Source organism: Raphanus sativus, chromosome 2 (genome assembly GCF_000801105.2).
Source record: "Raphanus sativus cultivar WK10039 chromosome 2, ASM80110v3, whole genome shotgun sequence".
NCBI lineage: Eukaryota > Viridiplantae > Streptophyta > Magnoliopsida > Brassicales > Brassicaceae > Raphanus > Raphanus sativus.
The window spans coordinates 25029170-25041462 of NC_079512.1; the positions used below are offsets into that span (position 1 = coordinate 25029170).

At 37.9% G+C, this 12293-nt stretch overlaps 3 protein-coding genes and 1 non-coding gene across 4 annotated transcripts; 1 reads left to right on the top strand and 3 right to left on the bottom strand.

The window, feature by feature from the left end:
* Positions 1 to 22: 22 nt before the first annotated feature.
* Positions 23 to 1735, top strand: LOC108827493 (glutathione S-transferase L3). Its single transcript, XM_018600903.2, has 9 exons — positions 23 to 152; positions 245 to 316; positions 402 to 462; positions 575 to 661; positions 736 to 940; positions 1031 to 1107; positions 1193 to 1300; positions 1383 to 1463; positions 1558 to 1735. The coding sequence occupies exons 1-9, from the start codon at positions 136 to 138 to the stop codon at positions 1558 to 1560; spliced, it is 711 nt and encodes a 236-aa protein (XP_018456405.1). The 5' UTR covers positions 23 to 135; the 3' UTR covers positions 1561 to 1735.
* A 149-nt stretch (positions 1736 to 1884) lies between these two features.
* Positions 1885 to 4203, bottom strand: LOC108817576 (probable serine/threonine-protein kinase PBL7). Its single transcript, XM_018590308.2, has 5 exons — positions 3980 to 4203; positions 3261 to 3442; positions 2988 to 3177; positions 2511 to 2902; positions 1885 to 2413 (listed from the first exon to the last, which is right to left on the bottom strand). Exons 1-5 carry the CDS (start codon positions 4077 to 4079, stop codon positions 2147 to 2149), a joined length of 1131 nt encoding a protein of 376 aa, XP_018445810.1. The 5' UTR covers positions 4080 to 4203; the 3' UTR covers positions 1885 to 2146.
* A 233-nt stretch (positions 4204 to 4436) lies between these two features.
* LOC108837989 (two-component response regulator-like APRR7) lies at positions 4437 to 8698 on the bottom strand. Its single transcript, XM_057002732.1, has 9 exons — positions 8550 to 8698; positions 7819 to 8149; positions 7506 to 7667; positions 7271 to 7404; positions 6962 to 7126; positions 6516 to 6690; positions 5963 to 6410; positions 5216 to 5855; positions 4437 to 5007 (listed from the first exon to the last, which is right to left on the bottom strand). Exons 2-9 carry the CDS (start codon positions 8129 to 8131, stop codon positions 4888 to 4890), a joined length of 2157 nt encoding a protein of 718 aa, XP_056858712.1. The 5' UTR covers positions 8132 to 8149; positions 8550 to 8698; the 3' UTR covers positions 4437 to 4887.
* Positions 8699 to 8921: 223 nt separating this feature from the next.
* TRNAS-UGA (transfer RNA serine (anticodon UGA)) lies at positions 8922 to 9005 on the bottom strand. Its single transcript has one exon. It is a non-coding gene; the product is annotated as a tRNA-Ser (tRNA).
* Between the last annotated feature and the right edge of the window lie 3288 nt (positions 9006 to 12293).

Consider the following 12293-nt stretch of genomic DNA (forward strand, 5'->3'; position numbering starts at 1 on the left):
TAGAACTGCCACGTGTTCGACGACAAGTGTAATCTCATATGTAACGCTTCCACACTCTGGTTCTTATTAGCGTTGCTTATCGTCAGATTCCCGTGTCTGTGTAGAATCATCAGATTCTTCGAATACATTTCGTCCATGGCTTCTTCTCCTTCGTAAGCTTTCTTCTTCTTCTTAACTCTTGGGATTGTGTGTTTTTTCTTTGAAAATTTCATATTTTTGGTTTCTTTTGTTTTGATCCACACAGTGTTTTAGAGGATCGCCCAGCTCCGCTCGATGCCACAGCCGATCCACCCGCTCTGTTCGACGGAACCACAAGGTTCTTCATTTTCTTCCTTCGTTTTAGTAGTTGCTTATGTTGTTTTTTATTTGGTGATCTTTATATTGTTTTTTTGTTAAAAAAGATTGTACACAAGCTACGGTTGTCCATATGCTCAACGTGTTTGGATCACCAGAAACTTTAAGGTATTACAAATCTAATGTCCTTGATGCAGTTTTAAACTACTCCTGTCTTTTTTTTTTGTAAAACTGTTATTGTAAGATTTTGGGTTTTGTTTTGGATTTTGATTGATTGTAGGGTCTGCAAAAAAAGATTAAACTAGTTCCTTTAGATCTTGGGAATAGGCCTGCTTGGTACAAGGACAAAGTCTATCCAGAAAACAAGGTCACAACCTTATTATCCATTATCAAGTAATATTACTATATGGTTCCCAAGTTAAAATACTAATCTCATTGCAGGTGCCAGCACTTGAGCACTATGGGAAAATCATAGGTGAGAGTCTTGATCTGATCAAGTATCTCGATAACAGTTTTGAGGGTCCTTCGCTTTTTTTCCCCGAGGATCAAACAAAAAGAGAGTTTGGCGAAGAGTTGTTGAAGTACACTGATACGTTCATCAAGACTATGTGGGCGTCCCTCAAAAGTGATCCTTTTAAAGAAACTGGTGAGACTCTCTCTAAAAACTCTTCAAAGTTTCGTGCCCTTTTGGAAGCAAATAATATAAGAAAATATCAATGTTTCTTACTGCATGCAGCACCTGTGTTGGATTATCTGGAAAACTCTCTATACAAGTTTGATGACGGACCATTCTTCCTCGGCCAGTTTAGCTTGGTAAAGGCTCTCTCTCTCTATTTGATATCTTGTGAGAGATCCTTTGTTTCTTCTTTTGTCATCATCTTAAAATCTATTGTTTCAGGTTGATATCGCTTATATCCCCTTCATTGAAAGGTTTCAAATCGTACTCAACGAACTATTCAAGTGTGAAATTACTGCAGAACGTCCCAAACTATCAGCTTGGATCGAGGTATATATATATATATATGTAATCTTCCATGTTAAGTGTGAAATGATTGATTATACTAAACCGATTAATATTATGTTTGCAGGAAATGAACAAGATTGATGCCTATGCACAAACAAAGACCGACTCTAAGGAGATTGTGGAGATTTTCAAGAGAAAACTCATGGTAACAAAAAAGTCTTATAATTAGGATGCAAACTCATTGTTTCAGCGTCTCTGAATCTTACTCTTGTTTTTTCTTTTAATTCTTGCATTTGCAGTAAGGAAGGAGCACTAAGCAGTAAAAGTGTATGAACTAAGATGTATAATTAAAGTCAGTCGTAATATTGTTATCTATCCAACACAAAGCGAATAGTGTTGAAACTATATGATATAATACAATAATTTGAGAGACTAAGAGCCTTTGACGGCTTCACAAAGTCTACTGTTATGATTCTATTGCTACACTTGCATCACAGTTTACAGCATATGGACTTTTACATTTTCGCCTATAAAAACACAGATGATGGTAATACAATCAAAATCTTCTAACATTAAGTTATTGAAACTATAGTATAGTACAGTGATTCTGGAATGAAACAGATACATTACTGAATAATACAATATAATAAAATATTGTCACATTTTAAAGCAGTTGCTACATAACATTACATTACATGTGAAGACTCATTACCTATAACAAACATTACAAACCGGCTTCTATATGAAATATCCCTCTTCTTACACATATCTACAAACAAACTCCTTTCATGCTTAGTCTGAAACCCATCCCGATTTTTAAAAAAAGGAAGACAGCTCGGAATCGGTCTAAAAGTGTAAATAACTCACACGGCACTGAGATTTGTTTTTTCAGACTCCCCTCTTTGATCTAGGTGGAGTCCCAGGAGCGAAAAGGGAGCCTTGGACTGGCTGAGCCATAGGATCAAACTTTTGGGAAGCGAGATAAGTGAGTGCGGTGACAACATCAGCAATGACAGGTCTCAGATTCGGCTGCTCTTGCACGCACATTGCCGCCACGGCAAGGGCTTGGTACAATCCTCTCGGAGGGTATTGACCTTGAAGCATTGGATCAGCCATTTGAGAGAATTTCCTCCTGTCTTTAAACAGAGGCCTCGCCTGAAAAAACAGAGCATTTCATATAAGACAACTATAGAAAGAAGAATCAATAGAGAGAGAAAACAAAGTTTGTTTTCATTTTTTTTTAATATCTTACCCACGCGACCAGATTCTGTTCTCCAGTACATCTAGAATTGTCTATGGCTTTCCTACCGGTTATGATCTCCAAAAGAACCACACCGAAGCTATAAACGTCTGATTTGAGTGTTAGCTGTCCTGTCATTGCGTACTCGGGAGCACAGTATCCGTATGTTCCCATAACACGAGTGGAAACATGAGACTTGTCACCCACTGGGCCAAGTTTAGCCAAACCGAAGTCAGATAGCTTCGGGAAGTAGTCATCGCCGAGCAAAATGTTGGAGCATTTCAAATCACGGTAGATCACTGGAGGCATGGTTTTGTCGTGCAGATACTCCAACCCTTTAGCAGCACCTGCAGCTATCTTCATTCTGGTGTTCCAGTCAAGTGGCTGCTTACCAAGTGAAATGTCTGGATAAAAAAATATAAATTTATATGCTTTTTGATGATCTAAATGTAGTAGTCATAGGCATATGTGATATTAAGAGGTGCATACCGTGCAAATGATCTTCAAGTGAACCTAGAGGCATGTATTCGTAGACAAGAAGCCGTTGATCTCCATCAGCACAATAACCGATTAGGTTCACAAGATTTGGGTGATGAAGAAGGCTCAACATGAGAACCTCAACGAGGAACTCTCTGTTTCCTTGTAAACCATTATGATCAAGTTGCTTGATAGCCGCTGTCTACAAATGAATAACGATGTCCATGAAGCTTTTCACTGACTGCTACTAACTTTCAAAAGAGTGAAGAAAAGAAAGAAACGAACCTGGCTAGTGCTTGCTAAGTAACCTTTGTAAACTCTACCAAATCCGCCTTCCCCAATAAGGCATTCTTTCCTGAAGTTTCTAGTGGCAGTGGCTAGCTCAGAGAATGTAAATGTTTGTGCCACAATGTTATCAGACCCTCTGCTTTTGGATTCACTCACAGACGATTTGGCCTTAGATTTCTCTACCAACAAAAAAAAAGAAAGAAAGAAAGCCAGAAGAAATAAGATCACTCAGCAAAAGTATCTAACGCTTTAAACAGCAGGACCAACAGATCAAACTTTATATAGCAATAAAAACTTCTCTGAGTCAAAAATCAAAAGTCATCATCGTTGATGGCGAAAGGCCACTAATAGTAACAAACAGACCCATTTACACTAAGACTAATGCAAAAGACACTACCAACACGAGCTCTCGAAGTAAAGCAAAAACATGCATTAGCTCAGAAGACACTACCACTAGAGGATAATAATCTGTGATGTTACCGTAAAGATACTAACATAAGTGTGGATCAAAGCAAGGATAAAAAAGAGTATGAAGCTACTGAATCGAAGTAATAACAAATCTTCTTTCTTAAAAAAAAAAAAGTCAAAAACCCTAATCAGCATTAGCTCAGGGGAATCAGACAAGGGAGGTACTAAAGACAACAGCTTTACGAGTTTCTAGAGTTTTGTCCTAGTAAGGGAATCGAAAAAGATGTAAATTGAGAATCGCTCAATACCTGAAGTAGAGAGAGAGCAATTCCTGCTGAGCTTTTCGTCACTGTTGCTCCTTTTCTTAGTCTTCCCATTTGATTTCCCAGAGCACGGGATCCAACCCATTAGCTTCTCTTTCTTCTTCTTCCGATGATTCTTCCTTTCGACTGATCTCGAAAGCGAGAGACAGAGAGAGAGAGAAAAGCCCAGAACTTTGAAAATGCAAAAGAGCACGTCACTCGCTGGATTTTTATTATTTTTTTCTTTCTAAATTTAAATGTTTTGTGATACAAATTAATGTCCCATATTACGTGTTTGACTTTGACTTATATTAAAATTAATTTCGATCATCATCCCATCATCAACTACCCATGAAATTTCACCTTGATAATTTTCTTAAATACGCAACAATCAAATAGTTTCATGTCAATTGAATACTGTATGAGATTACTAATGTCAAGAAAAAAAATGTGATAAACAGAGAAGCTGAAACTAACAGTTTTATTTAAGTAATTTTTGCAATACACATGCTATATCATACAAGAAGAGATAATGCCTGATACATTAAAATACAATACGAGACTGTGTCCTCTACTCGTCTCCAAAAACAAAGCTTATACAAAAAATATACAACCAGGGGTTATTGTTTTACAAGTTTACAACATCTACAATTCATGAACCTACTCCTTTGTCCTGAATCCACAAACCAGACCATACGACGACAACTAACAAACAATCAAATGTCTGTCGTGTCCTTGTTTCGTGGAATAGTTGTTGTACTAGTAATATCAAAGAATCAGACTTTAATGAAAGTTCTGTTAAAAACCGGTGATAGATTGATTGATTGTTGATAGGGTCCCAACAAAGATGATGAGAAGGTTACCAAATATATTTTTTTAGGCTCGTAAGTGTTGGTTTCGTAGAGATCTTCCTGTCAGCTATCCTCAGCGTTTTTTATGTCGTTGTCATTCGTTCCATCGGCTGTTTTACGTACGAATTGGCCACGGACACGAGGGCGTTGTTCTGCTAGTTTTTTCCGGCTTTGGTATCGTACCTGAGAAAAAAATAAAACCACATTTTTATGAGTGAGGACTACATACATGTTAACAAGATCTCAACTACAGTGGATTTAAATCTGTTATATAGAGTTATAACCTTTGTGGAAGCTATTAACATCTTAAGTGTCTATCATCGTTTGCGTTTGCGTTTGTATCTTAAATGTTAAACAGAAGATCTAAACATTAGGTTGATCAAGAAGTTACCTTCTTTCTGAAGCACCTCTCTTTTCTCTTCTGACGGAACTTTGTCAAAGCAGCTTCTCTTTGAGACATCTTATTTTCATCTGCCACAGTCCCGCTTCCACTGCCGCTTCCACTGCCATCACCACTACCGCCAGCACCATTACCACTCCCCGTATTCATCCCTCCAGCATTCATGCCATTGCTGCTTCCATATGGATCATTGCTTCCATGACCACTTCCTGATCCACTTCCATTCACACTGTAATTCACTCCGTTGTTGTTACCTTCAGTCGCCTCATTTGAGGATCCACGTTTTGGCTGTAACTTCCGCTCAGGGATGTGGACAGGATTATAGGACGAGTGATGATGATGATGATGATGATCACAAGGTAGAGGCTGCTTTACCGATGAAGATCCTGCCGAGCTCACTTTTGGAGCTCCAGGCTTTGTGAAAGCTTTATTCTCAGTCGTAGAACTCATTTCAAAGTTATTGCTCCCGACGCGTGAGTGATGATTATTGGGGAGACTCTCGTTCATGTTTAGGTGACAATCACATGCCGGTTCAGTCCTTTTCGTTAGATCTTGGCAATTATTATCATGAAGAGGACTGCTTCCCAAGTTCCCACCAGGAGGCTTATTGTTATTTGCGGCTGGATTATACCTGTACAAGTCCAACAATCGATCTCATTAAGTCTTAAAATACAGCATTCTAACGGTTATATATTAAAACTGAACTTTCAGGATTTGTTTATGAATCTACAGAAGTACCTTGAGAAAGCTGAACCCTCTGAACGCCTCAGCACATTGCGGTCTTCTCTAACTATTGTCCCATCATCTTTAGTTCCTCTATGCCTCTTTGAACTATGTTCAACGTCCATCAGCTCTTCAGAGTTTTTGACGGCAGCTTCACTGGTATCTAAAGTTTTGCAGGGTGGGTTAGGCGTCACGGGTTCTCTGTTATCTTTAAGGTGGCTAGGCATCGCTTTGAAACCCGAGCCTCCATCTTCATGCATTTGTTTACTCGAAGGACTTTCACTGTTGAGATCCAATGGTCCTTTCCCAACTTTCAGTTTCCATTTACTAGAGCTCTTTTCAAATGAATTCTCCTGTCTCACAATGCAAGTGGTTTTAGTCAGGGGTTCATCTTTTGGATCCAGTGCCAGATCATCATTTCTACGAATACTGATCTCCAAGTCTCTACCCATTGTGACATCTTCTGCAGAAATTATAGGAAAAAAAAAATTCACTGTCATGTTTTTAAGTTTGAATATAAAGTAGAGTACGGAAGAAACTGAGAGAGATAGCAGCTTCCTTTCTTTACCATTTTTTTCATCCTGTTCTTTAGTCTCCTTCTCAACAGGTGCTGCAACTAAGTGATTATTGGGAAACTCGGGGTTTGAATGTACCACTTGTGCGCATGTGCTATCAACTCTATCCCATGGAGACACCGCTCGTGGACTGTCATCAACCTCCACAGCTTTTTTCGTCCAAGAGCTCTGAAGAAAACATATATATCAAAAACAAATCCTGATTGTTTGCAAAATAAAACTTCGGAATGAACTAGAAATTTTCACCCAGTTTATCAGTGACAACAACAAAGTCGAGCATCATTTAATTTTACAATTAGTTTATTAAGCGCTTCCACCATTTATAGGTATCTGAGTCCACATGCGAAGTTCTATCATCTGATCCTACCATTCGGGGAAGCCAACTTATCATATATATATATATATATTTGATAATTGATATTGCGCATTTTTTTCTTACCTGGGCACCACTCCCATCACTACTTGCATCACTAGCATTCAGGCCAATGCTCCCATTTTCATTCTCACCACTGTGTCCTGAATCGTTGTCAGATTTTATAACATTCTTTGATTTCACGGACTTTTGAGTTTGATGTGTTCCGCTTTCACTTCCACTGCCACTAGACTGTGAAAATAAAAACAAGGAAAACAATGAGAAACCAAAAGATAGATACCGATCCACAATTAGACCATGACTTCATCACCAGCTGCACATCATATAGATAAAACAAATACCAACAACTTTTCAGACACAAGCAAGGGGACTTACACTTTGACATCTTCTCCAAACATGTTGCCAAAGGATTTTGAGTTCGTTTTTCCTAATCGGCTTAACTAGAAAGTCAACTGCTCCTTTTGATAAGCATTTAAAGATGAGACCCATCGAGTCATGAGATGACATCACTGCAACAACAACAAAAAAAAAACACTCACAGGGGAATGAAGTTAAAAGCATCTACTTCACCATCAGAACCAGAAGCTTGAGAAGATACTAAAGAACTCACTAATGACAGGGATGTTCCGGCGAGATTTGTGATTCAAAATCTTGCATAAGAGGCCGACACCAGATAAGTAAGGCATGACTACCTCCGTTAACACAATATCAATATGATTGTTTAGATCTTCCAACACCTTCCAAGCTTGTACACCATTTGCTACCTCAACAACTGCCATGATAGAAGAGTTAATAATCAATCAAAAAACCAAGTTAAAAAAAAAATAAGTTGATTCTCATTGTCGATTAGTGGATGCAAAGATGCAAACCAGCTTTAGTTACATATGCAACAAGTAAAAAAGTCATAAGTCTTGAAAACTGACCTTCGTAGCTACAATTACGAAGAAGGGCAGTAACAATATAACGAGTGCAGTCGTCATTTTCCACCAGAAGCACTCTGATGGTTCTCACATGAAGAAACCTTTCCCAACAAACAGTGGCCTGTGAAAGTGGAACTTGCAGTCCAGGTGAGGAGGAGCCTTGGCCAGCCCCATTTCTCACATCCATAGGGACTCCACTGGCTGCTTTATCTTCTTCTTCTTCTTCTTCATCTCCACTGTGCCTCTCTTTCGTAAATGTTTTACGGTCAGTAACTGGGTAACTCGAACCCTCACCGTTGTCATTACCATTCTTCATCACACCAACTCTGCTTCACTGTGATATCAAAATATCAAAAAAATACTTAGATGCTTCTCTTAAACTAGAATTGTCACAGAGAAAATCACTCAACATTAAGAACCCAGAGGAGTGTTCAATTCAAAGCAAACACACACACAACCCCCAATTTTGATGATCGACCGACCAATAACTCAGATTACCAGAGCAAAGAGCATGAAGACCACCAATTTTGAAACCAGCAAGCAAGTAAGTTTTTGCAGAATCATCAAATCGAAAAATCTAATTCCCAACCAATCACATATCAGATAAAAAGAAGAAACAAACTAAGGCATATCTAATTTATAAGCGGGAGCTGAACTACTTAAAATCCTGCAACGAAGGATCTCTACTTAAGAAATAAAGAACAAAAGAGAGTGAGTGAGAAGGATTCTGTCACCCAGAGAGTCTCGAAATCGGAGACGACCACAAGCCACCGATTTTTTATTTCCCGGAGATAGATAGATAGATAGATAGATATTATAAAAAGTTTTTTTGTCGCCAAAATAAAATAAAATTAATATCTGACGTGGAGAAAGTTAGGGTCACGAACGTCCGATAAGACCCACGTCAGATCGGATATTTTCCACAGATCAAAAACAGTCGTCACGGAGGCTAGTGGAAGATCTGAGAGAGTTGAATTGTGGGTACAAAACTAATCTGGACCGTCGATTAGATCTTGGCCGAAGATGCTGGCGTTTAAAGATTCTATTGATTCTGGGCCGGCCGTAAGAAATATATAAGCCCTTCTACGTCCCATTAAAAAAAAGTACGTCGACAGCAGGGTTCGAGAACCTGCGCGAGCGAAGCCCAATAGATTTCAAGTCTATCTCCTTAACCACTCGGACATATCGACTACTTGTCGGGCTGAATACCTTATCAATTTGTCTGTGTTTTCACTTATTTATACACAAGTCTATTTTCCTGCCATCAAAGCGAAAGCCATATCTTCCTTTCAAAAACATTCTGACGCTATCCTGAAACTTCTCAATAATTAATACCTATATTTCATCTTCTTTAACTGTCACAACCGCGGGAGGAAGTAGCGGTGGCGCTCCCTCTCGTGACACCTCTATGTCCGGAGCTAGACCGTATTGTGCTAAAAGACAAATCTACCCTCCTTTTCTTATCCACCAACTCTACCTCAGGAACATTCATGCTTCACCAGGACTTTGTAAACTCTACCAAATCCTCCTTTCCCAACAATGCATTCTCAAGAGCAATGCTATACACAGCAGGATCATCAACGCATGCAAAGTTTAGTCTAATGGCCATCATGATTAAAATTTTGGCAATATCCAAAGATTTGAAAAAAAAAGGAAAAGTAACTGCACCTCCAAGGAATAAGTAACATTTTCCTTCTTTTTTTTTGGGTTATAAGGAGAAAAGGAAAGTCGAAACCCTAAATAAAAAGAAGAGTATAGCGATGAAGGTTTCATCCAAATCTCGAAAGTTGAAGATGGGTGATGCAAAGATAGTTCAAGGAGTGAATTGCCCGATAGCGCGATGGATATATCGAGGGATATGCATGTTAGCATCTGTGAGCTGGTTAATTATGCTCGCTCTAGAACTATTACGGCCGGAGTGTTCTTTGTTGTCGCCACCGAAACAGAAATAAGGACCGGGCACGTGGGTGGTCTGTTCGGCACCGTCTTTGATTTTTGCGGTTGTGGTGGTGAGGTCGTTTTACCTCCCGGTTCCAACATCTCTGATCAACAAGGAGGCGGCAGACTACTATTGTCTTTTTTCCTTGCAGGTATGACGGTATGTGCGGTGTATCAACTCGTCGTAATGTTGAAGTGACTATCCTTATGTTTTCGTTTATTTCTGGCCTTTTCTCCGCCTTGCTACTCGAGTGGCCAGCCAAAGATGTACGCGTCCAACATGTTGTCTACACCTATTTTGTATTGGCTTTGATTGGGTACTTGGGTTTCCAGCGACCTGTTTGGCCGGCTTATCTTTTCGTAGTTGCCTTGGTCATTGTCAATACCTTTCTTTTCTATGGAGTACTTCGTCTTGATCTCCCGAAGCCACCAGAACCAGAGCCGGAAGAGGAGGAGGACTACAAGGATTCTCCGGTCTGAATCTTTTTAGGGGTTTAATTTAGTTGCTTTCTGTCTGTCATGTAATAAGAAACCCTTTGCTAATTCTTGGCACAATTTCAACCCTTTCTTATGATTTGCAACATCGAGTCTTTTTAATTTTATTTTGGATATCAATACAAAGAAAGTCTATAACTAAGTAAAAAAAAAATGAGTATAACTAAGTATCATAAGCTCCAAAATAAACAAAAAGAAATAAAAGCAAAAGAATTACAACTTCCACCAAATAATTTTCCAAGAGATGTTAAAAGAGTTTGTCGATGTTGATCGCAGATAGAGCTTCTTAAGCTCTGTATTTCCACTGAAAAGTTTCAAATCGTACTCAGTGAACTATATAAGTGTGACATTACTGCAGAAGGAGTTTTAATATGATTCCCTCTGGTTACTTGATTCTCTCTCAAGCCGCCAATTCCTTTATCATGTAAGACATTAGAACTTGTGTTTGATATTTCAATGGAACTGCAAGAGTTTTAATATGAGATTATGTTTTGAACTAGAAGGAGTTGCTTGATTTAAATCAGTTTAATTAATATATGTTGCAGTGAGCTATGAGCTTGAATGTATTACAAGGGGCAAGTTTGGTTGAACCTGAAAGAGTTACACACGGATTTTGAATAGAGTTTTATATGTTGATAGACTGGACTATGGAGGGATCTAGAAAGATATGTGGAAACAATTGATCAGGCACTATAACACGGATGTTAAAAAGTTCCAGTGGAGTTACTAGTCAATAGTCATGTTCAGTCTTAACACGAGGTGTATTTGTGGTATGATGAATGGATGAAGATTGCTATCGAGTTTGGTTCTACAAAAAGTTGGGAAGAAAGCATGTAGGAATTCTTATCCAGTTGAATCAGAATGTCAAGCAGACGTTCCCCAAGGATCCGAACTGAATCAACGAAATGTTTTGTCTTTTCAATATACATATATACTTTGGTATTGGTGACTTCGGAAGTGATGATAATAAAAATATCAAAAGAGCTGCTTGATTTTGCTTGTCAAATATAAAAAGACTCGTGTCTTCTGAGAGGTATCCATATCACCTCACCATAGTCCAGATCCATCGAGCTCTAAAAGCACATCCTTAAAGGCTACTATTGGCAGCACCTCTCAAGTAATTGAATCTTTCTTGGCTCTCAAGTTTCTTCAATATCCAGAGTAAATATAAGGCAAGATCACAACGTAAGTCTTTTAATCAACTGGAAATATTAATAAGTTCACTCAATAAATGTAATGGCAAGTTTCCATGATAATTTTAAGATTTTGTTATGTTCTTGTTGTTAAGTTCCCCTGTAAATTGCAAAGAAATTATAAGTGGAAGTATTTTGGAATATTTTGCGATTAAATAAAATACCAATGTAGGAGCCAGGAGGTAACAACAAACAATAGATTAGATTTTTCATAAAATTCTTCTTCATTTTTTATATTTATTAAATATCTAAACTATCCATAATTCTAAGCAGATTTTAAATTAATTATCACGAGAAACAAAGAAACTGTTAATTCATTTTTTGAGATGTAATATTGACTATTTTTAAGAAGATAAACTATCCATAATTTTAAGCAGATTTAAAATTAATTATCACGAGAAACAAAGAAACTGTTAAATAATTTTTCGAGATGTAATATTGACTATTTTTAAGAAGATCTAATAATGATCTATAATTTATTTAGTGGCTTTTCAGGAGCTGCTCAATATATTCACTTAGATATAGTAGGCGGAAGATTCGATTGTTGGTTTATAATTCCATCTCTATGAGCTGACGTATCTTTAATACCTTTCTATACGCAACCCTAATTAGTGTAGCTAATAGTTGCATTAATTATGTTTAAATTAATATATCAGAAAACTAATTAGGCTATAAATAATCAAATGTACACCATAAAAATGTGATAAATTTGTCAAAAAGCAAAAAAAAAACAAGCTTTTGATTAATTGCACGGCTTCACACAAGCTAATGACGACACGTGGCACAAGCAACCACATGAAGCGGTGCTAAATACTGTATTGACTCCAAAAATCGGAAAAGAAACGACTTACA

Bases quoted from the DNA above. Each gene is read 5' to 3' on its own strand.
- LOC108827493 (XM_018600903.2), top strand. The intron at 317-401 runs GTTCTTCATTTT...TTGTTAAAAAAG, and splicing joins CTGTTCGACGGAACCACAAG to ATTGTACACAAGCTACGGTT. The intron at 1,108-1,192 runs GTAAAGGCTCTC...CTATTGTTTCAG, and splicing joins TCCTCGGCCAGTTTAGCTTG to GTTGATATCGCTTATATCCC.
- LOC108817576 (XM_018590308.2), bottom strand. From the start codon at position 4,079: ATGGGTTGGATCCCGTGCTCTGGGAAATCAAATGGGAAGACTAAGAAA. The intron at 2,903-2,987 runs GTATGCACCTCT...TTTTTTATCCAG, and splicing joins ACTTGAAGATCATTTGCACG to ACATTTCACTTGGTAAGCAG. The intron at 2,414-2,510 runs GTAAGATATTAA...CTGTTTTTTCAG, and splicing joins AACAGAATCTGGTCGCGTGG to GCGAGGCCTCTGTTTAAAGA.
- LOC108837989 (XM_057002732.1), bottom strand. From the start codon at position 8,131: ATGAAGAATGGTAATGACAACGGTGAGGGTTCGAGTTACCCAGTTACT. The intron at 5,856-5,962 runs GTACTTCTGTAG...GGACTTGTACAG, and splicing joins GAGGGTTCAGCTTTCTCAAG to GTATAATCCAGCCGCAAATA. The intron at 5,008-5,215 runs GTAACTTCTTGA...TTTTTTTCTCAG, and splicing joins AGAGGTGCTTCAGAAAGAAG to GTACGATACCAAAGCCGGAA.